At 49.3% G+C, this 26295-nt stretch overlaps 1 protein-coding gene across 1 annotated transcript in view; it reads left to right on the top strand.

The window, feature by feature from the left end:
• Positions 1–2339: 2339 nt before the first annotated feature.
• Positions 2340–26295, top strand: part of TMIE (transmembrane inner ear) — a 46551-nt gene continuing 22595 nt past the window's right edge. Inside the window, exons 1-2 of the mRNA XM_039527857.1 lie at positions 2340–2432; positions 13175–13292. Of these exons, the coding sequence (XP_039383791.1) occupies positions 2340–2432; positions 13175–13292 (211 nt within the window). The remainder of the gene's footprint in view (positions 2433–13174; positions 13293–26295) is intronic.

The following is a 26295-nucleotide window of genomic DNA, read 5'->3' as shown; positions in this document are numbered from 1 at the left end:
AATCAGTTTTCAGTGGAAGCCATTGGTTTTTAAATGAATATTCCCCTAAACATAAAGACATGGCCCTAGTTCAGGAGGACCGAGACTCCGGCATTTATGTAAGGTACTTATACAGCCTCCATTACCATAGTAACTGAGTGCCTAACAGTCTTTAATGTGGATGGAGCTGGTTGGGAATTTTTGACAAAAGATTTTTTTTGTCCAAAAATACTGGTTCGGTGAAATGGAAACTTTTCTCTGGAAAAGGTCAGTTTTCAAGCATTTCTCAGCTCAAAAATGTTTTGAAAAAAGTTTCCAAATTTGGCGAAATGGAATATTTTCGACATTTTCAGACTGAAAAAAATCTGGTTTTCTGGTACAAAATCATTTTGTTTAGAAAGTTGAGCTGATTAGATTTTAAAAAATGGTCAAAAACAAGCCACGATGCTTGGAAATGATCAAAACAAAACATTTTGATTGACCCAAGCCATTTTCCCCTTTGGATTTTTGATTCACACAAATTTTCAAGATTTTTTTTTACTTTTGGTCCTGATTCAAGATAGGAAAACTTTGCAAAATCCCCAAAATTTTCACAGGATGAGAAAACCATTTCCTAGTCATGCCTAGCCTTTCCTCTCTCAGCACACCTGAGAGGTAGGGCAGTGTTATTATCTTCATGTCACAACTGGGGAACTGAGGCACAGAGATACCAGCTGATATCCCCCAAGCTACATAGGGAATCTATGGCAGAGCTGAGCCTTAAACCTACAGCTTTCTGGTGGGGGGAGTAACTGATAGGGCTCTGTTTTATGCTGAGAAACGCCTATGGTTTCTGTTGCTACTAACGTCTACTGGCCTTTTTCATAATTTCATGACTCTGAACCCTTCCCCTACTGATTTCATAAGGGCTTATCTACACTTAAAACACTGTGCCGGTGCAGCGCTTCAGTGAAGACACTACCTGTGCTGATGGGAGTACTGTGGCCAGTTTTGGGCCCCACACTACAAGAAGGATTTGGAAAGAGTCCAGCGGAGAGCAACAAAAATGATTAGGGGGCTGGAGCACATGACTTATGAGGAGAGGCTGAGGGAACTGGGATTGTTTAGTCTGCAGAAGAAAAGAATGAGGAGGGATTTGATAGCTGCTTTCAACTACCTGAAAGGGGGGTTCCAAAGAGGATGGATCTAGACTATTCTCAGTGGTAGCAGATGACAGAACAAGGAGTAATGGTCTCAAGTTGCAGTGGGGGAGGTTTAGGTTGGATATTAGGAAAAACTTTTTCACTAGGAGGGTGGTGAAGCACTGGAATGAGTTACCTAGGGAGGTGGTGGAATCTCCATCCTTAGAGGTTTTTAAGGTCAGGCTTGACAAAGCCCTGACTGGGATGATTTAGTTGGTGTTGGTCCTGCTTTGAGCAGGGGGTTGGACTAGATGACCTCCTGAGGTCCATTCCAACCCTGATATTCTATGATTCTATGATAGGCAATCTACCTCTCTGAGAGGTGGTAGCTAGGTCAATGGAAGAATTCTTCCTTCAGCCTAATGTTGCCTACACTGGAGGTTAGGAGTGTGAATTTTTAATGCCCTTGAGTGACGTAGGGTATACCAATCTAATTCCCTAGTGTAGACCAGCCCTAAGTAAGACAATGTGGGTGAGGTAATATCTTTTATTGGACCAACTTCTGTTGGTGAGAGAGAAAATATCTAGTACAGTTATGAATTTAAGCTTACAGGTGTTGTGCTCGTTTCCTTTGAGGATGGGGACTGAGAGGCCAGATATAGAGTGTCCGCAGTTCTCTGCTGCAGGCCAATGGGAGCTGCAGGAAGCGGGCTGAGGAACGTGCTGGCTGCCCTTCCTGCAGCCCCCATGGCCTGGAGCAGCGAACTGCAGCCAGTGGGAGCCACGATCGGCTGGACCTGCAGACGGGGCAGGTAAACAAACCGGCTCAGCCTGCCAAGGGCTTTCCCTGAACAAGCAGCGACCCCAGTTTGAGAACCGCCGATCTAGAGTGAGTTTAACGGATGGTTGTTGAAGTTGGGTGGAAATCTGTGAGGGAGTTTAGGTCATCTGTCCAGAGTATGAAAATACAATCGCTGTATCTCAGGTATATTATTGATTTTGTGGTGATTTATCCAGAAATTCTTCTTCAGTGTTGTCATTCTGGGGAGCCATCCTAGTGCCCACGGCTGTTCCCATGGTTTGGACAAAGTGTTTGTTGTAACATTGTGATGGGTGAGGATGAACGGGATGAGTGTGGTGATGTGTTTGGCATGGATCTCGGAGTGTTGCCTATTGTATGGTAGGTATTTGATGCAGGTAGCGATGATGTAATCGTGAGGGATGTTGGTGTATAGGGAGATGACACCCGTGGTGGCAAGGATGGTGTTCGGAGAGAGGTTGTTAATGCTGTGGAGTATCTGGAGGAAGTCGGTTGTGTCCTGGAGGAAGCTGGTGAGTGGTTTAATGACAGTTTCTATGACTTCCGATATCTTTCTAAATGAAGCTTTTGCAGAATTATGAACACATGCAGTCTACACTAAGGGGCACAGATGGTTTAATCTAGTCTCCAGGTCCTTGATCTTCTTGAGCACAAGCCTGATCTCAAGCACGTTAGCAGACCTGCTGTGTTTACCCTTAAACACAATAGGACCACATGAATAACAGCAGACACGAGCTTAAGTATCTTGCTGGGTCAAGGACTAAGAGACCTGGCTTCTATTTCCTGCTATGATACTGACTCATGGGCCCAAATCCTCAGCTGGTGTAAATCAGCATGGCTCCACTGGCATCTGAGGATCTGTCAACCTGCCGCACATCTGTGGAATAGGGTAACAATGCCTGCCCCTGTAAGTGCTTCGAGTCAGTCAGCTGCAGGGCACTGTGTACAAGGCAGAATTAGGATAGTCTTCCCCCAGTGCCTGTTAAGGAGCCCCCTGAAGAGAGAATTGACAGACAGCTTGACTCCCTGGTGAAGTCACTGTCAGATCTTGAAATTTCTTGCTGTAAAGCAAACTCAGTTATCTCAGAGCACAAATTATTGATGAGCTGATGCTTGCAGTGAGGCTGCCTTCTGACCCGACCCTGGCTGTAGCAGAGTGATCTGTAACTGAGCCGCTTGGCAGTCCAGGCATGAACCGCTGCTAGAGGCTGAATTACATCTAGACTAACAGTACCAGGGGGCTGTGACTTACAGGACTAAAATTCCACCCAGAAGGGTCACCAGTAAACCATGCCAGGAAAGCTCAAGGCAGAACGGCACCAGATGCAATTGTCGACCCTCCACTTCTGCTGATGTCTCTGGTCTCACTTTCTCACCTCCCCTTCTCCTAACTAATCTTTTCATCTCTGCCCCTGGAACGGGGTGGTCACTGCACCCTCCTGGGTTCAGCCTCCTGGCCCCGCTCCCCAATGAGTCAGGGCCACTACAAGCTGGTGCAACACCCATGTTCTTTATTCCTGCGTCCGGGCCCCACCACCAAGCTCTAACCATGTACAGATTATTTACAGGTTTGGCCTAGCACAGGCCTCAGTGGCAATAGAGGAGCAGGCTCCTGGCTGCTTCTGAGCCTGCTCTCCCGCCCTGATCTCTGCCCCCCCAGCCCCACCTTGGACTCGCTTCCTCCCAAGCTTTTAGCCCCTGATAACGAGGCTGGCAGGTGTGGCCAGTTTCCAGGCCAGTCCCAGCTTGTGGCCCCGCTGTCCAGTTTTGGACTGAAACACCCGGTCAAAAAGGAATCCCGACGGCTCCGGCCAGCACAGCTGACAGGGCCGTTGAATGTCTGGTTCGCAGCGCTGCACCATGGCCCACGCTGCTCCCGGCTCCTAGCCTCAGGGGCTGCCACGGGGGAGTCCGGGGTGCTGCCCCGCCCCCCGCCCTCAGGAGCAGCTCCCATTGGCTGGCTCAGGGCAGGGGAGGAACTAGCACCACGAGTGAGCGCAGAGGAGGCGGCTGTTGAGGGGTCGCGTGGCCCCTTCTCCTCACGCTCCTTGTGTGGCTGGGCTCGAGCTGTGGCACATGCCCTGCGGCCAACCACCGTCTGCCTGTCAGCCCATCGCCGGCAGCAGGAGTTCGAGTGTGGGTATCCCTGTCTGTGAGTGCTGGGAATGGGGCTGCACCCCATCCCCCCTCATTGCATCCCTCCCCGTCCCAACCCCCTACATCTCCATCCCCCTCACTGCATCCCACCCCATCCCAAACTCCTGCACCACGATCCCCCTCACTGCATCCCTCCCTACCCCAACCCTGCCGCACCCCATCCCCCTCACTGCATCCCTCCCTACCCCAACCCTGCCGCACCCCATCCCGTGTAACTGCATCCCTCCCCGTCCCAACCCCCCGCACCTCCATCCCTATCATTGCATCCTTCCACGTCCCAACCCCCGACATCCCCCTCCCCCACACAGCATCCCACCCCATACCAACCCCTACATCTCCATCCCCTCACTGCATCCCACCCCATCCCAAACTCCTGCACCACGATCCCCTCACTGCATCCCTCCTACCCCAACCCTGCCGCACCCCATCCCGTGTAACTGCATCCCTCCCGTCCCAACCCCGCACCTCCATCCCCATCATTGCATCCTTCCACGTCCCAACCCCTGCATCCCCATCCCCTCACTGCATCCCTCCCCGTCCCAACCCCACTGCACCCCTATCCCCTCACTGCATCCCTCCTTCCCAACCCCTTACACCCCACCCCTCACTGCATCCCTCCTGTCCCAACCCCTACATCTCCATCCCCCTCACTGCATCCCACCCCATCCCAAACTCCTGCACCACAATCCCCTCACTGCATCCCTCCCTACCCCAACCCTGCCGCACCCCATCCCGTGTAACTGCATCCCTCCCGTCCCAACCCCGCACCTCCATCCCCATCATTGCATCCTTCCACGTCCCAACCCCTGCATCCCCATCCCCTCACTGCATCCCTCCCGTCCCAACCCCACTGCACCCCTATCCCCCTCACTGCATCCCTCCCCTTCCCAACCCCCTTACACCCCACCCCCTCACTGCATCCCTCACGGTCCCAACCCTCTTGCACCCCAACCCCCTCACTGCATCCCTCCCTGTCCCAACCCCCCCCAAACCTCATACCCTTCACTGCATCCCTCCCCATCCCAAACCACCTGCACCCCCTCCCCCTCACGGCATCCCTCGCTGTCCCACACCCCTGCACCCTCATCTCCCTCACTACATCCCTCCTCATCCCAACCCCCAAACTCCCATCCCCTCACTGCATCCCTCCATGTCCCAACCCTCCACACCCCTATCCCCCCTCACTTCATCCGTCCCAGCTCCCCGCACCTCGACCCCCTGTCACTGCATCTGTCCCCTTCACTGAATCCCTCCATGTCCCAACCCCCCCATCCCCACCATCCCCCTCACTGTATCCCTCCACGTCCCAACCCCTACACCACCATCCCCCTGACATTGTAAAATTTCCCAGTTTGGGCCTTGGAGTGAAAATGATCATGTGAGAGAGGGTCAGGGGAGAGCAAGCAACGGAGGGGGTGGGATGGGGATGGAGCGAGCGGAGGGCGGGACCTCATGCAGGGGCGGGGCCTCGAGGAAGGGGCGGGGCAAGGGTGTTCGGTTTTCTGGAATTAGAAAGTTGGCAACCCTAGGCCCAGCTCCAGCCCGTTTCCCCTGATTGGGGCTGGAGTGGCAGGAGCTGATTAGGGCTTCCCCTGCAGCATCCTGCCACAGCCCCTCACACTTGGCTCCGTGCTGCCGTTCCATAAGCTTGGGAAAAAACTCCTACTTCCTGGGTGGCAAACCAACCCCCTTGCTTTAGCTAAATTATTTCTATTCAGAGAATTTAAAGCCAGAAGGGACCATTATGATCCTCTAGGCCAGTGGTCCCCAAACTTTTCAGGTTACGCCCCCCCTTAGTCCTGTCCATGCCCCCACCCCCAGAGTCAGGGCCGGGTCACAGCTCCCGGTGTGGGGTGGGGGTGGGACATGGACAGGGGTAAAGGGGCTGAGGCTAGGGGTGAGGCCAGAGCAGAGCTGGGAATGGAGTGGGGCTGGGTGGTGCCCCCCTCCAGACCTTTAGGGGCTGACCTTGGCCCCATTTGCACCCCCCGAATATTTCTCCATGTTCCTCTAGGGGGGCACACCCTGCAGTTTGGGGACTTCTACTCAAGTCTGACCTCCTAGCAAGAGAGGCCAGAGAATTTCATCTGGTTATGCCTGTTTTAATCCCAATAACTTGGGTTTGACTAAAGAATATCTTCCAAAGAAAGGAATCCAGTCTTGAGCCGAAGTAATCAAGACATGGATACGCCTTAAAGCAGTTTCTTCCATCAGACTTATCATCAGTGATCCACCAGAGAAACAGATTCAAAACACAGAGCCGGCAGTTGCTCCATCATTAAGTTTGCAACATGGGTTTTGTTCACGATACAGCCAGATTTGCCACTTTGCTCTTTCAAGTCTACAAACCAAAGGAGAGAGCCTCAAAAGTGGAATGTTCGATTAATTCAATTCATGGGCAGAAGGGACCATTATGGTAGTTTTGCCTGACCTGAGACGAGTGGGGGTGGTTAATGAAAAGGAGTGACCCAGGTGAAGCAGGAACCCATTGCTCCATCCATGACCACATGCTACCTGAGGGCCCCACAGTTATTGCTAGGGCTGGGGCAGTCTTATCAACTTGTCTGAATCTTAAAATTGTGCAGTGTAAACCCATGAAATCCCTCATCTGTATTTATTTAGGAGTAAATGATCCACCTCAGCTGACATTGGACGTGATATGTGAAGAGCACAGTCTATGCCTCTGAAATGCACATCCCCTGAGCTCCTTACAGTGGCTGTGAGGGGGGCCCTCCTCTCCTGGACAGTTTAAGAAGCCAGTGGGAGGCCAGGCAGTGGACTGAGTGACTGATAATCTGTTCTGCAGCTGGCCCAACATCAGTTGCTGTCCAGTCTCCTCCTTGTTGTGAGTGTGGACACAAACCTGCAGTCACATGAGCAGAGGAGGGGGTGCTGGCTCCTTAGAATCATAGAATCTCAGGGTTGGAAGGGACCTCAGGAGGTATCCAGTCCAACCCCCTGCTCAAAGCAGGACCAATCCCCCAGACAGATTTATGCCCCAGATCCCTAAATGGCCCCCTCAAGGATTGAACTCCCAACCCTGGGTTTAGCAGGCCAGGCCATTCCCTCCCCACGTAGCTCTGCAGGGCTCGGCCTACAGGCCTGTGCCTCAGTGCTCACTATAGGGTCTCGCCTTGTGCTCCCCCTGAGGGGTAGATATCTGTGCGCAGAGGAGCTAGACAGGACTGGTGAAGGGGAGGATGCATCCATCCCTAAGCCCCTCCTTCCCACCCACATCCACATGTCTGACCCCATTTGGACACGGGGGTGATAGCTGCACCAGGTCTAGGGGGAGGGGAGGGATGGTTACCTGTTGGAAGCAACATTGGCCAGTGTCAAAGACACAGCCCTGCATGTCAGAAGACTTGCTTCCATTCTTGGCTGTGCCACTTCCCTGCGGGGTGACCTTGGGCAAGTCACGTTCCTGCTCCGTGCCTCAGTTTCCCCACCTGTAACATGGGGATAATGATCCTGACCCTCCTTTCTACAGGACTTTTGAGAGCTACAAGAGAAAATTGTCCCTGAGGGTGACAGAGGTAGTAGTGGGAACAAGGGCCCCATGGGCCAAAGTAGCATAAGTTATGGCAGACTGGGGGGGCATCAGCTTTTGGTTAGGTAATAAGGTGATAATTGGAGATATACCAATCAGCCAGCATGAAATCGTCTCTAGTTGCACTGTGGAGCAGGGATCTTACGGTCTCCAGGGCTGGTGCCTTTCGCCAGCACTCCAGGGCACCCCAGCTTTTGTCTGAATTAATTAAGGCAGCTGTGATTGCTTGCCACATAGATTTCGACCACAGGGGGTGCCGCATCAGCTGCTCCCAGGAATTGCCAATCTCACAGCTGAGAAGATCCACAGCGCAAGAGTCCCTTCTACAGCTCTGCCAGTGTACTTCAGTCCTGAGCTACAGCACCCTCTGCTGTGAGCGTAGCTGCCCCCCCCCCCGACAGGTTTAGAACCTGATCTGCAGCACCGTGCTCGTTTAGTCTTGGACCATCTGGGTTCCCGGAGGGTGTGGGGTGTGGGGAACCAGAATTTTTTATTGCCTGTGCTACTTCCTAGGCAATGTAGAGTATTTATATCCCCCCTGCACACACACACTCCTGTACGCTAACTCCTCGCTTAACGTTGTAGTTCTATTCCTGAAAAATGCGACTTTAAGTGAAACAGTGTTAAGTGAATCCAATTTCCCCATAAAAATTAATGTAAATGGGGGGTTAGGTTCCAGGGACATTTTTTTCAACACACACACACACACACACACACACACACACACACACACACACAAGTTTTAAACAAATACTGGTAATTTAATACTGTGCACAGCAATGATGATTGCGAAGCTTGGTTAAGGTGGTGAAGTCAAAGGGTGGGATATTTCCCAGGGAATGCCTTGCTGCTAAATGATGAACTAGCACTCGGCTGAGCCCTCAAGGGTTAACTCATTGTTGTTAATGTAGCCTCACACTCTACAAGGCAGCACAAATGGAGGGAGGGGAGACAGCATGGCAGACAGAGACAGAGACACACACCCTGTGTGTGGGAGAGAGAGGGACACGCATTGCCCCTTTAAGTATGCTGACCCCACTCTAAGTACATTGCCTTTTTAAGTAGATCAGCAAGTTGAGACAGCAGCTGCTGCCAACAAGCTCCCTCCATCCTGAGTCCTGTCGTGTCTGTCCCCCCCCCCCGCTCTGTGGAGATGGAATAAAGGATCGGGGGGAAGGGGGAGGGGGACACTCTGACAGTAGCACCGATCTTCCCCCTTCCCCCCCATCCCGCGCAGCAAGCAGGAGGGCGGGAGCAGCACAGGGCAGTGGGCGGGGGGGCAGCTGAACTGCTGGCAATTGGTAGCCTGCTGGGCGGCTGCTGCACAGGGAACTTACGGGAGGGGGGAGCTGATAGGGGGGCTGCTGGTCCACCCTGGTTCCAAGCCCCAACAGCTAGCTCCAACGGGCTGCTCTTCCTGCAAGCGGTGGACAAAGCAGGCAGCTGCCAAATGACCGTATAAGGGAGCATTGCACAACTTTTAACGAGCATGTTCCCTAATTGATCAGCAACATAACAATGTTAACTGGGACAACGTTAAGTGAGGAGTTACTGTACTCTGAGCACCTCACAACCTTCACCCTACGGACCCTGCCAACCGCCCAGTGAGGTAGGTCAGTACTGTTTCCCCCATTGAACAGAGGCACAAAGACCCTCCAAGGCACTTAGGGTCTCAACTCCCATTGATTACAATGAAAATTAGGAGCCTAAGTACTTTAAGGATCTGGGCCAGAGAGACTGAGCCACTGGCCCACAGTCATAGAGAGTCTGAGGCAGAGTAGGGAACTCAACCCTGGTCTCCCAGGTTAGTGCCCTAACCAGGGGACCATCTCTCCTCTTCATTGCTTCCCCTGAGTCCCTCTAATTGCACCAAACTAAGGCTGGGCAAAGCACTCCGGGGAAGTATATGCACGATCCCACTAGGCAGCACCTCAGGGCAGTGCCAGAACAAGGGCGAGGCGAGTGAGGCACTTGCCTCGGGCGCGCAAAGCAGAGGGGCGCAGCTCTACCGCGATCGGCGGCAGCTCTACCGCTGCCGCTTCTTCGGCAGCAATTCAGTGGCGGGTTCCTGAGTCCCTCTCGGAGGGAAGGACCTGCCGCCGAATTGCCACCGCCACTTCATTCATTCTTCGGCGGCAATTCGGCAGCGGGTCCTTCTCTCCAAGAGGGACTCAGGGACCCGCCACTGAATTGCCGCTGAAGAATGAATGAAGGAGCGATGGCAATTCGGCAGCAGGTCCTTCCCTCCGACAGGGACTCAGGGACCCGCTGCTAAAGAGCCTGGAGCCGGCCCTTTCCTCTGGCGCAAAAATTCCTTGTTATGGCTCTGCCTCAATGAAACCTCACCAAGAAGAGGGTGGTCCGTGCCCACCTGGCAATGACAGAGTGGCACCTGTGGAGGGGAGGATGTTCCCTTTAGAGCAGCAACAGCAGAGCAAGGGGCTGGGTGCATCGTACAGCGCAATCATGTTTTCTTCACAACAGCGAGGGCTAGAAAGATAATTTATTTAAAAACAAGGGTCGAGAAGCTGATGTCATCGTGTGAGTGCAGGAGACAGAGCCCTGGCTACAGGACGTTAGTGTCTGTGCCTTCATCCAGCTCTGTACATAGCACCTACTTTCCCTATGGGTAGAAATCAGGGATGTTTTGTGACCCATCCTCACTCCCGGGTGAACATTTTTGGCCCCAACTTTTTTTGCTGGCAAAAAAAATCCAGCTTCGGGAACACCAAAAAGTGTCCCAGCTTCATGCCAGTTGCGCCAGATTGTTTCGGTTGAGAAAAAACACCAAGAATTCTGAAAAATGTGGAACGTTTCCTTTGGACATTTTGGAAATGAAACACTTGAATTTTTTATGCAACATAACTTTGGGGGGTTTCAAGCTGGCCTTTAACTGTATTAAGCAACAAGCAAAACCATTGAAAAACAAGCAAAACTGAAACGAAATGCGACGATGTTGTCAAAACAAAATGTTTCATGGAAATATATTTTCCAAAACTTTTCAATTCACCAAAAATTTCAGTTTTGGTTCAGCCAGAAACTCCGCCCCCTCCTGGAATTGACAGCAGACCTAACAATCCATTATTCACCCAACTCTACGTATGAGGCCTCATCGAGAACTCCGACTGCTCCCCTCAATGCTGGAGCGGTGGCACGCATTTTGAACCTTTTACCTTTGCACTGAGTGGAAGCTGTATGACCTCTGTACGGGGTGGAGAAGCGGGGGCTACACTCTAGGGCACTATCCTGGCAATGTACTTGGCTTTCAGACACTTACAAGCCAAACAAATAAATAACTAGTGAGCCCAAAACAGTGACAAGGGTTAGCTACAAAGTATGTCTGCTGGAGTGTTACTATCAGCAGGTGCTGCCCGGTGCATGAAACTCATCCTCAGTACATCAAATCTTGATTCTCTGACGGTTACTAGAACAGGGCCAGATCTTTAGGTGGTGTAAATCAGGATAGTCAGCTTACACCGGTTGATGATCTGGCGCAGAGCATTTATTCTTTGAACCCAGATATTTTAGCCCATATAATAATGCTTTCCATCCATAGATCTCAAAGCAGCTTACAGGGATAGGAAAGTATCATTATCCCTCCTCTTTTACAAGTGGGGGAAACTGAGGCACAGGGCATTGCAGTGACTTGTCCAAGATGACACAGACAAAGCTGGATATAGAAACAAGATCTCCTGACTGTAAGTTTCAAGTGGTGCCCATTGGGACACTCTGTCTGCTTATCTGCCCCTCCCCCATCACCATAACATCTGATTAAACATTAATACAAATACCCCGTGAAGTGGTATTACCCCACTTTAGAGATGGAGAAATAGAGATGAAGTGACTTTCGGCAAAGGCAGGAAGCAAAGCCAGCACTCAGAAGTCCTGGATCAGTGCTTTAGCCACAAGACCCTCCTTTAACCTTAAACTCAGATTTCATACCCTAGTCCAGGGGTGGCCAACCTGTGGCTCTGGAGCCACATGCGGCTCTTCAGAAGTTAATATGCGGCTCCTTGTATAGGCACCGACTCTGGGACTGGAGCTACAGGCGCCAACTTTCCAATGTGCCGGGGGGTGCTCACTGCTCAGCCCGTGGCTCTGCCATAGGCCCTGCCCCCACTCCACCCCTTCCTGCCCCCCTCCCAGGAGCCTGCCGTGCCCTCGCTCCTCCCCCCTCCCCCCAGAGCCTCCTGCATGCTGCGAAACAGCTGATTGGAAGGTGCGGGGAGGGAGGGGGAGGCACTGATCGGAGGGGCTTTCAGTGGGCGGGAGGCACTGGGAGCAGGGTGGGGGAGTGGATGGGGTGGGGGCTGCTGACGTATTACTGTGGCTCTTTGGCAATGTACATTGGCAAATTCTGGCTCCTTCTCAGGCTCAGCTTGGCCACCCCTGCCCTAGCTGTAGGACAGGCCGGTCTCTCTATCCAGACTTCACACCAAGACCAGCGATTATTAGAGCACACTAAGAAACATGAAAGAAAATTAGTGGCCACACTTGATGCCATTGATTAAAATGTTCTACCTAATTTTTTGGTCCTGCCTCAATTCTTATTTGGTGCACGGCCATCTAAATCCTATCTGAGTGATCTTGCAGTCCTCGTCCCGAATTTCCATGGGCGTTTGGGCAGGTGAGTGGGATGCCATGTGGCCGTCCCCTCTAGATTCCAGACCAACACAATGGAATAACCAACTAACAGACTTCCCTTCGCCGCCGCCAGATAACTCAGACCATGTTTTACACTGAGCTCAGTTCCCTCTTTGACAGAACCGGGGGAATTCAGCGTGTGCTGAGCCAATCCCATGCAGAACAGTCTGGATAGTTATGTACCTTACAGTCATACTAGGGGGCGTGCAGAGGAACAAAAAATTGGCCGCTATTGGAGGAGCGCTTTTTGTGCCCACCGTGGCTGGAGGAGCTGCCTATCCTCTTCCCGCTGCGGCTGGAGAAGCTGCCTCTCCCTGCTGCATCCCCAAGGTCAAGGTCGGTGGAGCTGTCTCTCCTTCTCTCCCCTGAAGCCCCAGGGCTGGAGGAGCTGCCATCTCTTGCCCCTGGCCCAGGAGCTCACTCTCCCCTCCATGGCCCTGGAGAAGCTCTGTGTCCCCACTGATGGGGGGTGCCTGTGCCCTTGCTTGCTCTCCTCCTTGTGCATGCCATTATCATAGTCATGCCTCCAAGCGTCAGTGCTTTGACAGAAGGAGTTCTCATTTTCTCTTTAAAGTAAAGCTGAGTTTATTGCGTCATCCCATGACTCTGGGAGCTGGGACTTTCAGAAACTCCCCTCCACAAAACATCATGAGACTTGCTGTAAAATCGTGAGTTGGCAACACTGCCGGCACGCTCAATGAAGCCCACAGTGCTGTGCCTTGCAAGCTAGCCTCAGTGTGTTGATTTAAGGAGTTCTTGATCATTGAGCGACGCAGCTCCATGGGTGAGGCCCATTGGTTTCAGTGCTGCGGGTGGGGGACCTGTCTTCCTCAGTCACGGAAGGGTTTCTGCTGCGTTACGGTGACTTTTGCAATTCATTAACCGCTCTTCTCCCTCCTCCAGGCCACCACTGAACCCCCCAAAAAGAAACCGGACCCTGTCACTTCTGAGACCGTGGTTTTCTGGGGGCTACGCCTCTGGCAGGTGATTGGAATCTTTGCCATCTTTGTCCTGGCAGTCAGTAAGTCACAATTCTCTGCCCTCCACCTCCGCACTTAGGACCCCATCCTGCTCCCTTCAGAGCCAAGGGCAACACTCCCATGGGTGTCAATAAATATAGGATTGGGCCCTTCTTCCTGATACTTTACAGCGTCTGCCTGCAACACGAGCCTGGGCCGGTTTTTCACAGACACCCATTTCACAGGGAATTAGGAGCCCCTGGATGTGCCCAGGTTATGCCAGCGGTCAGCCTAGCTGATCATAATTGAGGCTAAGATTGAGTCACGGATTTTTAGTAAAAGTCATGGACAGGTCATGGGCAATAAACAAAAATTCATGGCCCTGTGACCTGTCCATGACTTGTACTATATACCCCTGACTAAATCGCTGGTGTTCTGGGGGCTCTGGGGGAGCAGCTGCTGCTCTGAAGCGGGGGCTCTTGGGCACCCGCTGGTGCTTGGGGGGGCAGCTTTTTTATTGAATGCAGGTTTTTTTTGGTACATAATTCTACATTTAAGTTCAACTTTCATGATAAAGAGATTGCACTGCAGTACTTGTCTTAGGTGAATTGAAATATACTATTTCTTTTGGTTTTTACAGTGCAAATATTTGTAATAAAAATAAATATAAAGTGAGCACTGTACCCTTTGTACTCTGTGTTGTAATTGGTATCGGAGGGGTAGCCGTGTTAGTTTGGGTCTGTAAAAGCAGCAAAGAGTCCTGTGGCACCTTATAGACTAACAGATGTATTGGAGCATAAGCTTTTGTGGGCATGCGTCTGACAAAGTGGGTATTCCCCCACGAAAGCTCATGCTCCAATACATCTGTTAGCCTATAGGGTGCCACAGGACTCTTTGATGTGTTGTAATTGAAATCAGTATATTTGAAAATGTAGAAAACATCCAAAAATATGTAAGTACATGGCATTGTGTTATTGTTTAACAGTGTGATTAATTGCGTGATTAATCGCAATTAATTTTTTTAATCACTTGACAGCCCTAATATAAAGGTTAGCCAAAGCTTTTATGAGGTCATCTTTTTACCATTTTTAAACAAGGCTAAAAGTAATTTAACTCCTCATACAAAACTAGATTTACATAAATGCTGTAAATAAAGAAATCTACAGGCATGTTCCCTTTGACTGATGTTTTAAAGGTTTATTTGTTGAAAAATTCCTTGGTTTAACAATGTTTAGATTGAAAAAATATTAGGAAAGAAAAAAAAGTGTCTGTGGTGGGGAAAAAATAGCCCCCTTATCTCTGGTATAAAGTGTTAACTCTTTTACATAGGCTAGTCTGTGTGTGTTTTGTATACGTCTAAAGTCTTCTTTACGATACTTTTCCATTAGGCAAAATTTAAAGACAATCAATTTGCAAATGCCTAGAAGTAGAGGCAACACATGGGGGGGGGGGGGGGAAGAGTCTCACATGGTGTGTGCCAAGAAGGCTAATGGCATATTGGGCTGCATTAGTAGGAGCGTTGCCAGCAGATCGAGGGACGTGATCATTCCCCTCTATTCAACATTGGTGAGGCCACACCTGGACTATTGGGTCCAGTTTTGGGCCCCTAACTACAGAAAGGATGTGGACAAATTCAGGAGAGTCCAGCGGAGGGCAACAAAGATGATTGGGGGCTGGGGCACATGACTTATGAGGAGAGGCTGAGGGAACTGGGCTTGTTTAGTCTGCAGAAGAAAAGAGTGAGGGGGATTTGATAAAAGCCTTCAACTACTTGAAGGGGGCGTCCAAAGAGGATGGAACTTGGCTGTTCTCAGTGGTGGCAGATGACAGAATAAGGTGGAATGGTCTCAAGTTGCAGTGGGGGAGATCTAGGTTGGATATTAGGAAACACTATTTCACTAGGAGGGTGGTGAAGCACTGGAATGGGTTACTTAGGGAGATGGTGGAATCTTAGAGGTTTTTAAGGCCCAGCTTGACAAAGCCCTGACTGGGATGATTTAGTTGGTGTTGGTCCTGCTTTGAGCAGGGGGCTGGACTAGATGACCTCCAGAGGTCCCTTCAAACCCTAATATTCTATGATTCTGTGTGGCCAGAGAGGGAGTGGCAGAGGCAGGAGGAACAGCTGGAAGCTGCAGGAAAGGGTCGCTGCTTTCCAGGAGGGGGGACTGCCTGTGGGGGTCGTGACTCCAGCTGTTCTGGGGTTGTATCCCCTCCCGATCAGCAGATACAGGTCATCTGTGCTTAGAAGATAACAATGAGGAGTCCTTATGGCACCTTAGAGACTAACAAATTTATTTGGGCACAAGCTTTCATGGGCTAAAACCCACTTCATCAGATGCATGGAGTGGAAAATACAGGAGCAGGTATAAATACACAGTACACAGAAAGATGAGTTGCCTTACCAAGTGTGGAGTCAATGCTAACTAGACAATTCAATTAACAGTGGAATATCAAGGGAGGAAAAATTACTTTTGTAGTGGTAATATGGGTGGCCCATTTCAAATAGTTGACAAGAAGGTGTGAGTAACAGTAGGGGGAAATTAGTTTTTGTAATGACGAATCCCCTCTCAGTCTTTATTCAGGCCTAATTTGATGGGGTCCAGTTTGCAAATTAATTCCAGTTCTGAAGTTTCTCATTGGAGTCTGTTCTTGAAGTTTTTTTGTTGAAGAATTGCCACTTTTAAGTCTGTTATTGAGTGACCAGGGAGACTGGAGTGTTCTCCTACTTGTTTTTGAATGTTGTAATTCCTGATGTCAGATTTGTGTCCATTTATTCTTTTACATAGAGACTGTCCGGTTTGTCCAATGTACATGGCAGAGGGGCATTGCTGGCACATGATGGCATATATCACATTGGTGGATGTGCAGGTGGATGAGCCCCTGAAGATGTGTGGCTGATGTGGTTAGGTCCTATGATGGTGTCCCTATCACCACATATGGTGAAAAGTGACAGTCAGCATGGATTTGAAAAGAACGAATCACGTCAAACCAACCTAACAGCTTTCTTTGACAGGGTAACAAGCCTTGTGGATAGGGAGGAAGCAGGGGGCTTCGGACCCTGATCCCAGCTGCCACTGCCCCTCTTAGGTCAGGGGAAGCACTCCTGGTGAGGCTGCTCACACCGACAGAAAAGTGTGGACATGCCCGACTGCACCAAATGCTGCAGCGGCTGTAAGTCAACCTAATGTAGATCGACTTGGGTACCCTGTGAGGGCCTGCGTGCTGCAGCTCTGCTGTCTGGAGCTCCAGACACGTACACCCTGTCGCCCTCCCTGCTCCCTCTCCCCCAAAACAGCACTTCCTCTTCCTGGAACAATCAGCCCTCCCTGCCCTCAGCACAAAGATTTAAAGGGGCCATGCTCACTAAACTCCAACGGGGTTACACATGGTTACCAGTAGACGAACGCATCAGTGTCTAGTGGCAAGGACTGGCTCCATCATCAGTGACCACTGTACAGGGAGCTGCCCCTCCCATCCGCCCAATCCCCTGCCCCCCTGCAGTCCATTCCTCCTGCACCCAGAACCCCCCCAACGAGCTCTTGTGCATCCAGATCTCCCCTTCTCCCAGAGTCCCCACCAAGCTGCCTGCACCCAGATTGCCCCTCACAGAACCCTCTCACCCCACACCTGGACCCTCCCATACTAAACCCCTCCACACTTGGATCCTGCTGTTCTGAGCCTGCCTGCCCCACACCTGGACTGCGGGACAGGGCTGGGCCTGGGTGTGAGACTCTCGCTTGCTATTGCGGCACGCCCGACCGGGAGTGGCAGGGCCCCAGGGTGTTTCTAGGGCAGGCCTGACCCTTGTGCTGTGGCAGGGTTGGGTTCAGAGTCCGTGTCCCTTGGGCAATCCCCCGCCTCTCTGCAGCCAGTGACCCGCTGTGCTGGATCCTCCACTCCCATTGCCTTTCTAATGTATCGTCAGCAACGATTTCCATTCTAGTCCAGTGACTGTGCGGTGACCTGCTGAGGGCTAATCCGCCATGCCATCCTCTAATGACCCAATCTGGCAGAGCGTTGGTTTCAATGGGGATACTCGGGGGCTTTACCTTATGCACTGTGACAAAGTTTCTCCTTTATCTTGGTGGGTCCTGCGCTTATTGGCGGATTTCTTCACCTCAGAGATTCACCATGTGGGTCAGGAAACAGCCCAGAGACCTTCCCCTCTGGTAGAACCCACAGTCCAGGTCAATTCCTCCGGTGTTGGATCAGGAGTTGAGAGGCTTGGAGGGAACCCGGGCTCACCCTCTACCCCGGGTTCCAGCCCAGGGCCCTGTGGACTGCAGGTGTCTAGAGTGCCTCCTGGAACAGCTGCGCGACAGCTACAACTCCCTGGGCTACTTCCCCATGGCCTCCTCCAAACACCTTCTTTCTCCTCACCACAGGACCTTCCTCCTGGTGTCTGATAATGCTTATACTCCTCAGTCCTCCAGCAATACGCCTCCCCACTCTCAGCTCCTAGTGCCTCTTGCTCCCAGCTCCTCGCATGCACACTGCAAACTGAAGTGAGGTCCTTTTAAAACTCAGGTGCCCTGATTAGCCAGCCTGTCCTAATTGATTCTAGCAGCTTCTTCTTAATTGGCTCCAGGTGTCCTAATTAGCCTGCTTGAATTGGTTCCAGCAAGTTCCTGCTTGTTCTGGAAGTGCCCCTGTTACCTTACTCAGGGAAAAGGGATCTACTTAATCTGGGACTAATGTATCTGCCTTCTAACACTCTCCTGTATCCATCTGGCCGGACCCTGTCACAGCACATATGTAAGTGCTGGGCCAGATCATGACCCATCTTCACTCCTAAGGATGTGCTGCCCTTTGAGTATATCCACACAGCAAAGAAAAACCCGCGGCCGGCCCACGCCAGCCAACTCAGGCTCACGGGGCTGGTGCTGCGGGGCTGTTTCATTCCTGCGTGGGCTTCCGGACGGGGGCTGGAGCCCGGACTCCAGGATCCTTCAGGGTGTGAGGGTCCCAGAGCTCCGTCTCTAGTCCAAGCCCCGGAAGTCTGCACAGCAATGAAATAACCCCGCAGCATGAGCCTCACGAGCCCAAGCCGGCTGGGTTTTTCTTTGCTGTGTAGTGTAGACGTACCCTTAGAGTCTTCCGTGCTTGACATACACTGGAAATATTAGTATTGCCACCCTGCTGCGTGGAGCCATAGAGATGTGCTCATGTGCCTAGTAAGGAATCTGCTACAACAATTTTCCATTAGGCAAAACTTGAAAGACAATCAATTTACAAACACCTAGAAGCAGAGGTGACATGGGGGGGGGCATGCAGGGTTACATGCCCACCCCCAGGTTGATCATCACGTGGTGCGGCTGGCCCCCTCCCTGTGGGGCAGCTGAATGCAGCTGGGCTGGGCAGGGAGAGGCAGAGGCAGGAGGAACAGTTGGGAGCTGCATGGAGTGGTCACGTCTTTCAAGGGGTGTGTGTGTGCTGCTATCCGGGGGAGGGGGATGCGGGGGAGAGGCTGCCTGTGTGGGGGTAGTGACTCAAAGTGTTCTGGGGTTGTGCTCCCTCATTATGAGCATGCACTGGTCATCTCTGCCTAGAAGATAATAAGGTGATAAGCAACAGCATGAATTTGTCAAGAACGAATCATGTCACACCACCCTAACAGCTTTCTTTGAGGTAGGGTGACCAGACAGCAAGTGTGAAAAATCGGGACGGGGTGGGGGGTAATAGAAGCCCATATAAAAAAAGCCCCAAATATTGGCACTGTCCCTATAAAATTGGGACATCTGGTCACCCTACTTTGACAGGGTAACAAGCCTTGTGGCTAGGGGGGAATTGATATCTATGGTATATCTTGGCTTTCATAAGGCTTTTCATAATGTCTTGCATGACCTTCTGATAAAATAATGAAGGAAATACAACCCAAATTAAGCTACTATAAGATGTGCGTAACTGGCTGGAAAACCATTCCCAGACAGTACTTATCAGTGGTTCACAGTCAAGCTGGAAGGGCATAACGAGTGGGGTCCTGCAGGGATCAGTTCTGGGTCCGGTTCTTTTCAATATCTTCATCAATGATTTAGATCATGGCATAGAGAGTACACTTTTATAAAGATTGCGACGATACCAAGCAGGGAGGGGTTGCAACTGCTTTGGCAGATAGGATTAAAATTCAAAATGATCTGGACAAACTGGAGAAATGGCCGGAAGTAAATAGGATGAAATTCTATGCAAAGTACTCGACTTAGGAAGGAACAATCAGTTGCACACATACAAAATGGGAAGAAGTTTGGCAGAAAGGGATCTGGGGTCACAGTGGTTCACAAGCTAAATATGAGCCAGTAGTGTAACACTGTTGCAAAAAAAAGCAAACATCATTCTGGGCTGTACAGTAACTCCTCACTTAAAGTCGTCCTGCTTAATGTTGTTTCGTTGTTACGTTGCTGATCAGTTAGGGAACATGCTCATTTAAAGTTGTGCAATGCTCCACTCTTACGTTGTTTGGCAGCTGCCTGCTTTCTCCACAGCTGGCAGCCTCCCAACGCCTCTCCCCTCCCTACAGTGGCTCCCGGCCGCTGGCAGACCCCGCGGATCAGCGCCTTCGCCCGCCTCCCGCCTGCGGCAGTCACGTGGCTTGCGGCGTTTTGGAGGCAGGAGGGAGGGGGGAGGAGCGAGGACTCTGCGCACCTCCCCCCTGCCTCCCGAACGAGGCAATCAGCTGGCTTGTGGCATTTAGAAGGGAGGGAAGGGAGGAGCCAGGATGCAGCATGTGAAGTAAAGGGGGAGGAGGTGGAGGGGGAGAAGAGCGGGTCAAGAGTGGGGACTTGGGGGAATGGGTGGAGTGGGCGGGCTGAGGGTTGAGCTTCCTGCCTCTGGTGCTTGCAGAGTAGGGGAAGCTGCCCTGGAACCTAACCCCCCGCCATTTACATTAATTCTTATCGGGAATTTGGATTTGCTTAACATCGTTTCACTTAAAGTCACATTTTTCAGGAACATAACTACAACGTTAAAGGAGGCGTTCCTGTATTAGCAGGAGTGTTGTAAGCAAGACACAATTCTTCCATTCTACTCCACACTGATTAGGCCTCAAGTCAAGTATTGTGTCCAGTTCTGGGCACCACATGTCAGGAAAGATGTGGACAAAGTGGAGGAAGCTCAGAGAAGAGCAACAAAAATGTTTAGAGGTCTAGAAAAATGACCTATGAGGGAAGATTGAAAAAATTAGGTTTGTTTAGTCTGGAGAAGAGAAGACTGAGGGGAGGGACAATTCTTCAAGCAAGTCCATAAAAGGTTGTTACAATGAGGAGGGAGAAAAATTATTCTCCTTAACCTCTGAGGACAGGACAAGAAGCAATGGGCTTAAATTGCATCAAGGGCAGTTTAGGTTGGACACTAGGAAAATCTTTCTAATTGTCAGGGTGGTTAAGCACTAGAATAAATTACCTAGGGAGGATGTGCAATCTCCATCTTCGGGGATTTTTAAGAGCAGGTTAGACAAACACCTGTCAAGGATGGTCTAGATAATACTTACTCCTGCCTTGAATGCAGGAGACTGTACTAGATGACTTCTCGAGGTCCTTTCCAGACTTCCAGCCCTATGATTCTATCTTTATAGAGGCTACAGGCGTGATTCTGATCTGAACACAGGAGTAGCCTCACTGACTTCAATGGAGTCACTCTGGATTTACTTAAGAGCAGAGTTTGGCCCTGCTTGATTCAGTCTTTCCTGTGTTTTAGAACTAGAGTGACCAGATGTCCCCATTTTATAGGGACAGTCCCAATTTTTGGGTCTTTTTCTTATATAGGTTCCTATTGCCCCCCACCCTCTGTCCCGATTTTTCACACTTGCTGTCTGGTCACCCTATCTAGAACGGTCACTTTTCTACTATCCCAAGCTTAACAGTGATGAATGCTATCGAGTGGTTATCATTAATCTACAGTCAAGTAATGGAACTTCTCACAAGAATTAGCACACAAAGAGAACTAAGATATTGAACATGTTGGCCTTGTAAGATTCACACAGGTGCTCTCAATTCACACACACACACACACACACACACACACACACACACACACACACACACGCTTATATTCTAACTGAAGCGGACTCTCGTGTCAGTCTAATACAGGACATATATTTACAGGTAAAGGAAGTTATTTAACAGGAATTCACTGGTTTTCAACTAGATTACACCTTGCTCCCATCAGTGGCAAATTGATACGTAATTGGTTTAAGCCAAAGAGGGGTAGGTGGGGATCCAGTTTAGGGGTCCACTTCTCTGATTCTGCAGAAAACCATCTCTTTTGTCTGGGAAAGATTTTTCTTTCAGAAATAAACAGGATGGTTTGAAGGCATTTATAGTTTTTCCAGTTAACCTAGGTAATTTAATTGATCTTATGACAGTGAGAGACAATACCAGAAAAGCAGCTGTTAGATTAGATATTAGGAAAAAACTTTCTAACTAAGGATAGTTAAGCACTGGAATAGGCCTCCAAGAAAGGCTGTAGAATCCTGGTCATTGGAGGTTTTTAAGAACAGGTTAGAAAAACACCCATCACGGATGGTCTAGATATAACCTGGTCCTGCCTCAGCACAGGAGGCTGGACTAAATGACCTCTGGCGGTCCCTTCCATCCCCACATTTCTGGGATTCTATGACTCTCCTCAACTAGCACAGTTTAAGATCAGAACCAGAGAGATTTCAGATTTTAGTAAAACTAGCTTATGTCTAAGGTCTGGTCTACACTAGGGTGGGGGGTCGAACTAAGGTACGCGACTTCAGCTACGCGAATAGCTTAGTTCGAACTACCTTAGTTCGAACTTCTTACCTGTCCAGACGCCGCGGGATCGAAGCCCGCGGCTCCCCCGTCGACTCCGCCACTGCCGTTTGCGGTGGTGGAGTTCCGGAGTCGACGGGAGCGCATTCGGAATTCGATATATCGCGTCTAGATTAGACGCGATAGTTCGAACTCCGAGAAGTTGAACACTACCCGTCGACCCGGCCGTAAGTATGGACGTACCCTAAGCAACATACAATTTGCAAATGATTAGCGATGTAATTATGTAATCTAAATATTTTAAAAAGGTTGTAATTAGAAAAAAAAAGCTATGTAAAATTAACAATGTCTAAGCTCATAACCAGAGAGAGACTGTTTAAAGCTTAGTAAAATTAGCTTAAATCTGGGATTTTGTCACGAGTCCATGCCAACTTCATGTCTCTTTGTCCAGGGAAGTTTCCCTCTTCTTTGGGTTCTGGGTTCAGAACAGGCTGCCAGTTCCCCAGGTTAGGAGAAGGAGAAGTCACAGCTTTGAGTGGGTCTGTGCAGCTATTTCTTAATTGAGCTCCGAGACCTGCCCTTTGGGGTCTTGGTTTTGTTCCAGAGCACACTGTGTTTCCCATTCTTTAGCTGGAATTCAGGGTCACGGGCAGCTTGGGGTTTTTGTTTAGCTTTAAACTTCTTGGGTCCTAGTCTGTTTCCAGAAGCACCAACTCACTGGCCAGAGGAGGATTGTAGCAAAAGTCTCTAATCTTACTCAGCGGAGGAGCATCTTTCATAGGGTGGGTTTCTTCAGGGTTTTGGAGGGGTGTCTGGGTAGGGCCTGGCCCAGCTCCTGTGGGTTTGACAGTCAGACCTGTTTAGCAGGTGATAGCTTTTAGCGTACTGGTTTCTGATATGTGTTCCTCACAGTAACCAGGAGGTGGCAGCCTTGTATTACAAATGTGTTTCAGTTCTTGTTTCAGTGGATGACAGCAAGGTGACAGAGTCCAACAATCCAGCCTGGTTAAATTGCAAAGATTAATGAAAAAGAACATTTCACTTCTTTCTCTCTCAGGCATACCCTATCCATCAATTGATATGGACATCAAGGCTATCCCAGAGATATAATATAATTCAATAAAAAAATTTTTGGCTCTCTCTTCAGCCTCTTGCTTTTTTTTTAGACAGACTCTAACAACTAATGGACAGCAGGATGAGAACTCATGTGAGATGCAGTGTTGGTATAGCCGTGTTGGTCTCAGGATATTAGAGACACACGTGGGTGAGGTCATATCTTATTGGACCAACTTCTGTTGAGGAGAGAGACCAGCTTTCAAAGAAGAGGTCAGTACAAAAAATGAGGAAGTTAGTTAAACAGAAATTAAAAGGTACAGCGCCAAAAGTGAAATCGCTGCAAGCTGCATGGAAACTTTTTAAAGACACCATAATAGAGGCTAAGCTTAAATGTATACCCTAAATTAAAAAAGATAGTAAAAGAACCAAAAAATTGCATACTGTGGATAAACAACAAAGTAAAAGAAGCAGAGAGAGGCAAAAAGGCATCCTGTTAAAAAGTGGAAGTTAAATCCTAGTGAGGAAAATAGAAAGGAGCATAAATTGTGGCAAGTGAAGTGTAAAAATATAATTAGGAAGGCCAAAAAAGAATTTGAAGAACAGTTAGCCAAAGACTCAAAAAGTAATAGCAAATTTTTTTTAAGTACATCAGAAGCTGGAAGCCAGCTAAACAACCAGTAGGGACACTGGACAATCAAGATGCTAAAGGAGCACTCAAGGATGATAAGGCCATTGTAAAGAAACTAAATGAATTCTTTGCTTTGGTCTTTATGGTTGAGGATTTGAGGGAGATTCCCAAACCTGAGCCATTCTTTTTAGGTGACAAATCTGAGCAACCGTCCCATCTTGAGGTGTCATTAGAGGAGATTTTGGAACAAATTGATAAATTAAATAGCAATAAGTCATCAGGACTCGATGGTATTCATCCAAGAGTTATAAAGGAACTCAAATGTGAAATTGCAGAGCTATTAACTATGTTTTGTCACCTATCATTTAAACCAGCTTCTGTACCAAATGACTGGAGGATAGCTAATGTGAGGTCAATTTCTAAAAAGGGCTCCAGAGGTGATCATGGCAATTACAAGCCAGCAAGCCTGACTTCAGTACTGGGGAAATTGGTTGAAATTATAGTAAAGAACAGAATTGTCAGATACATAGATTAACATAATTTGTTAGGGAAGAATCAGCCTGGTTTTTGTAACAGGAAATCATGCCTCACCAATCTACTAGAATTCTTTGAGGGGGTCATCAAGCATATGGAGTAGGGTGGTCCAATCAAGATAGTGTATTTGGACTTTCAGGAAGTTTTGACAAGGTACCCCACCAAAAGCTCTTGAGCAAACTAAGTAGTCATGGAATGAGAGGGAAGGTCCTTCCATGGCCCCCTAACCGGTAAACAGATATGAAACAGTAGGAATAAATAGTCAGTTTTCACAATTGAAAGAGGTATATAGAAGAGTCCCCTCAAGGATCTGTACTGGTCTATGTATGATCTAGAAAAGAGGGTAAACAGCGAAATGATAAAATTTGCAGATGATACAAAATTGCTCAAGGTTATTAAGTTCAAAGCTGACTGTGAAGAGTTACAAAGAGGTTTCAAAAAATTGAGTGACTGGGCAAAAAAACAAAACGGCTGATGAAATCCAATGTAGATAAACACAAAGTAATGCCCAGTGGAAAATATATTCCCCACTATATATTCAGAATGATGGGGCCTAAAGTAGCTGTTACTACTCAAGAGAGAGATCTTGAAGTCATTGTGGATAGTTCTCTAAAAACATCCACTCAGTGTGCAGCAGCAGTGAGAATCCTGACAGAACGTTAGGAACTACAAGCAAAGGAGTAGATAAAACAGAAAATATTATAATGCCGCTATATAAATCCATGGTATGCCCACACCATGAATTCTGCATGCAGTTCTGGTTGCCCCATTTCAAAAAAGATATTTTAGAATTGGAAAAGACACAGAGAAGGACAACAAAAATGATTAGGGGTATGGAACAGCTTCCTCATGACGGAAAATTAAAGAGACTGGAACTGTTCACATTAGAAGAGAGATGACTAAGGGGGAGATATGATAAAAGTCTATAAAATCATGACTGGTTTGGAGAAAATGAATAGGGGAGTGTTATTTACCCCCTTCACGTAACACAAGAACTAGGGGTCACCTAATGGAATGAATAGGCAGCAGCTTTTAAATAGCCATAAGACACTACTTCACACAACACATAGTCAACCTGTGGAACCGTTACCATGGGGTGTTGTGAAGGCCAAAAGTATACTGGTTTCAAAGAAGAATTGGATAAGTTCATGGAGGCTAAGTCCATCAGTGGCCATTAGCCAAGATGCTAATAGCTCCAGGTGTCCCTAAGCCTCTGACTGCCAGATGCTGAAAGTGGATGACAGGGGAGGGATCACTCAATAATTGCCCTGTTCTGTTCATTCCCTCTGAAGCATCTGGCAGAGGCCACTGTCAGAAGACAGGATACTGGGCTAGGTGGACCATTAGTCTGACCCAGTGTGACCTTTCTTATGCTTCTGCATCACTTAGTTCACTCTGGAGTGAGAAGAGGGAGTGATCCTGGTGGGAGATGGGAGAGCAACATCTGGGAGAGGGCTTGAGATGAGCTAGCATGAGGAGGAGGGCATAAGAAGAAGCCCATGTTGTGAAGAAGCCGCAGTGCCTCCTCATAACCAATCCTGACCTGTGCTGAGCTACCATCACAACTCACCATGTAGAAGGAAGATGGGGTTAAGAGAGCTATGCAGCAGGGAGAAGCTCCATCTCCTAACTACCAGTTTTTGAAAGCTTACCCAGGCAAAGTCGAGTGTCAGGATTTTGGCTGAATGGGGTGGGATGGGTCAGGCAGTGAAGAGGCAACATGTCGCCAAACCCTGCCTGTCTCCATGGTGATTTATTGGGCTAAGTACTGGGGGGAGCTTTGATTTCTCTGCTATCCATATTGGCAAATGCTGAGCCGTTAATGGCAGCCATTGGAACCGGGAGAGCCTAACTCACTATGGAACTAGGCCCGATCCAAACCCTGCTGCTATGGGAACAGTGTTAGCACCTGCTCTGCTGCAGGGTGGAGCTCACATGGCTGACTCGGAAGTGGATCATGGCAGGATGCTGGGGCTCAATGGAGAAGCTCATTATAGGAGGATGAGGCCTGATTTTGACCTTCTTTGCCCTGGTCTCACCCACCACGTCAGTGGAGCTATTTCTGATTTACCTCAGCATCAGATGAGAATTGAGCCCAGGCCAAAGAAGCTGTCCCAT

Source organism: Mauremys reevesii, linkage group 2 (genome assembly GCF_016161935.1).
Source record: "Mauremys reevesii isolate NIE-2019 linkage group 2, ASM1616193v1, whole genome shotgun sequence".
Classification (NCBI taxonomy): Eukaryota; Metazoa; Chordata; order Testudines; family Geoemydidae; genus Mauremys; species Mauremys reevesii.
Note: the sequence above shows the minus strand (reverse complement) of the source record. Positions and strands in the feature narration are given on the sequence as shown.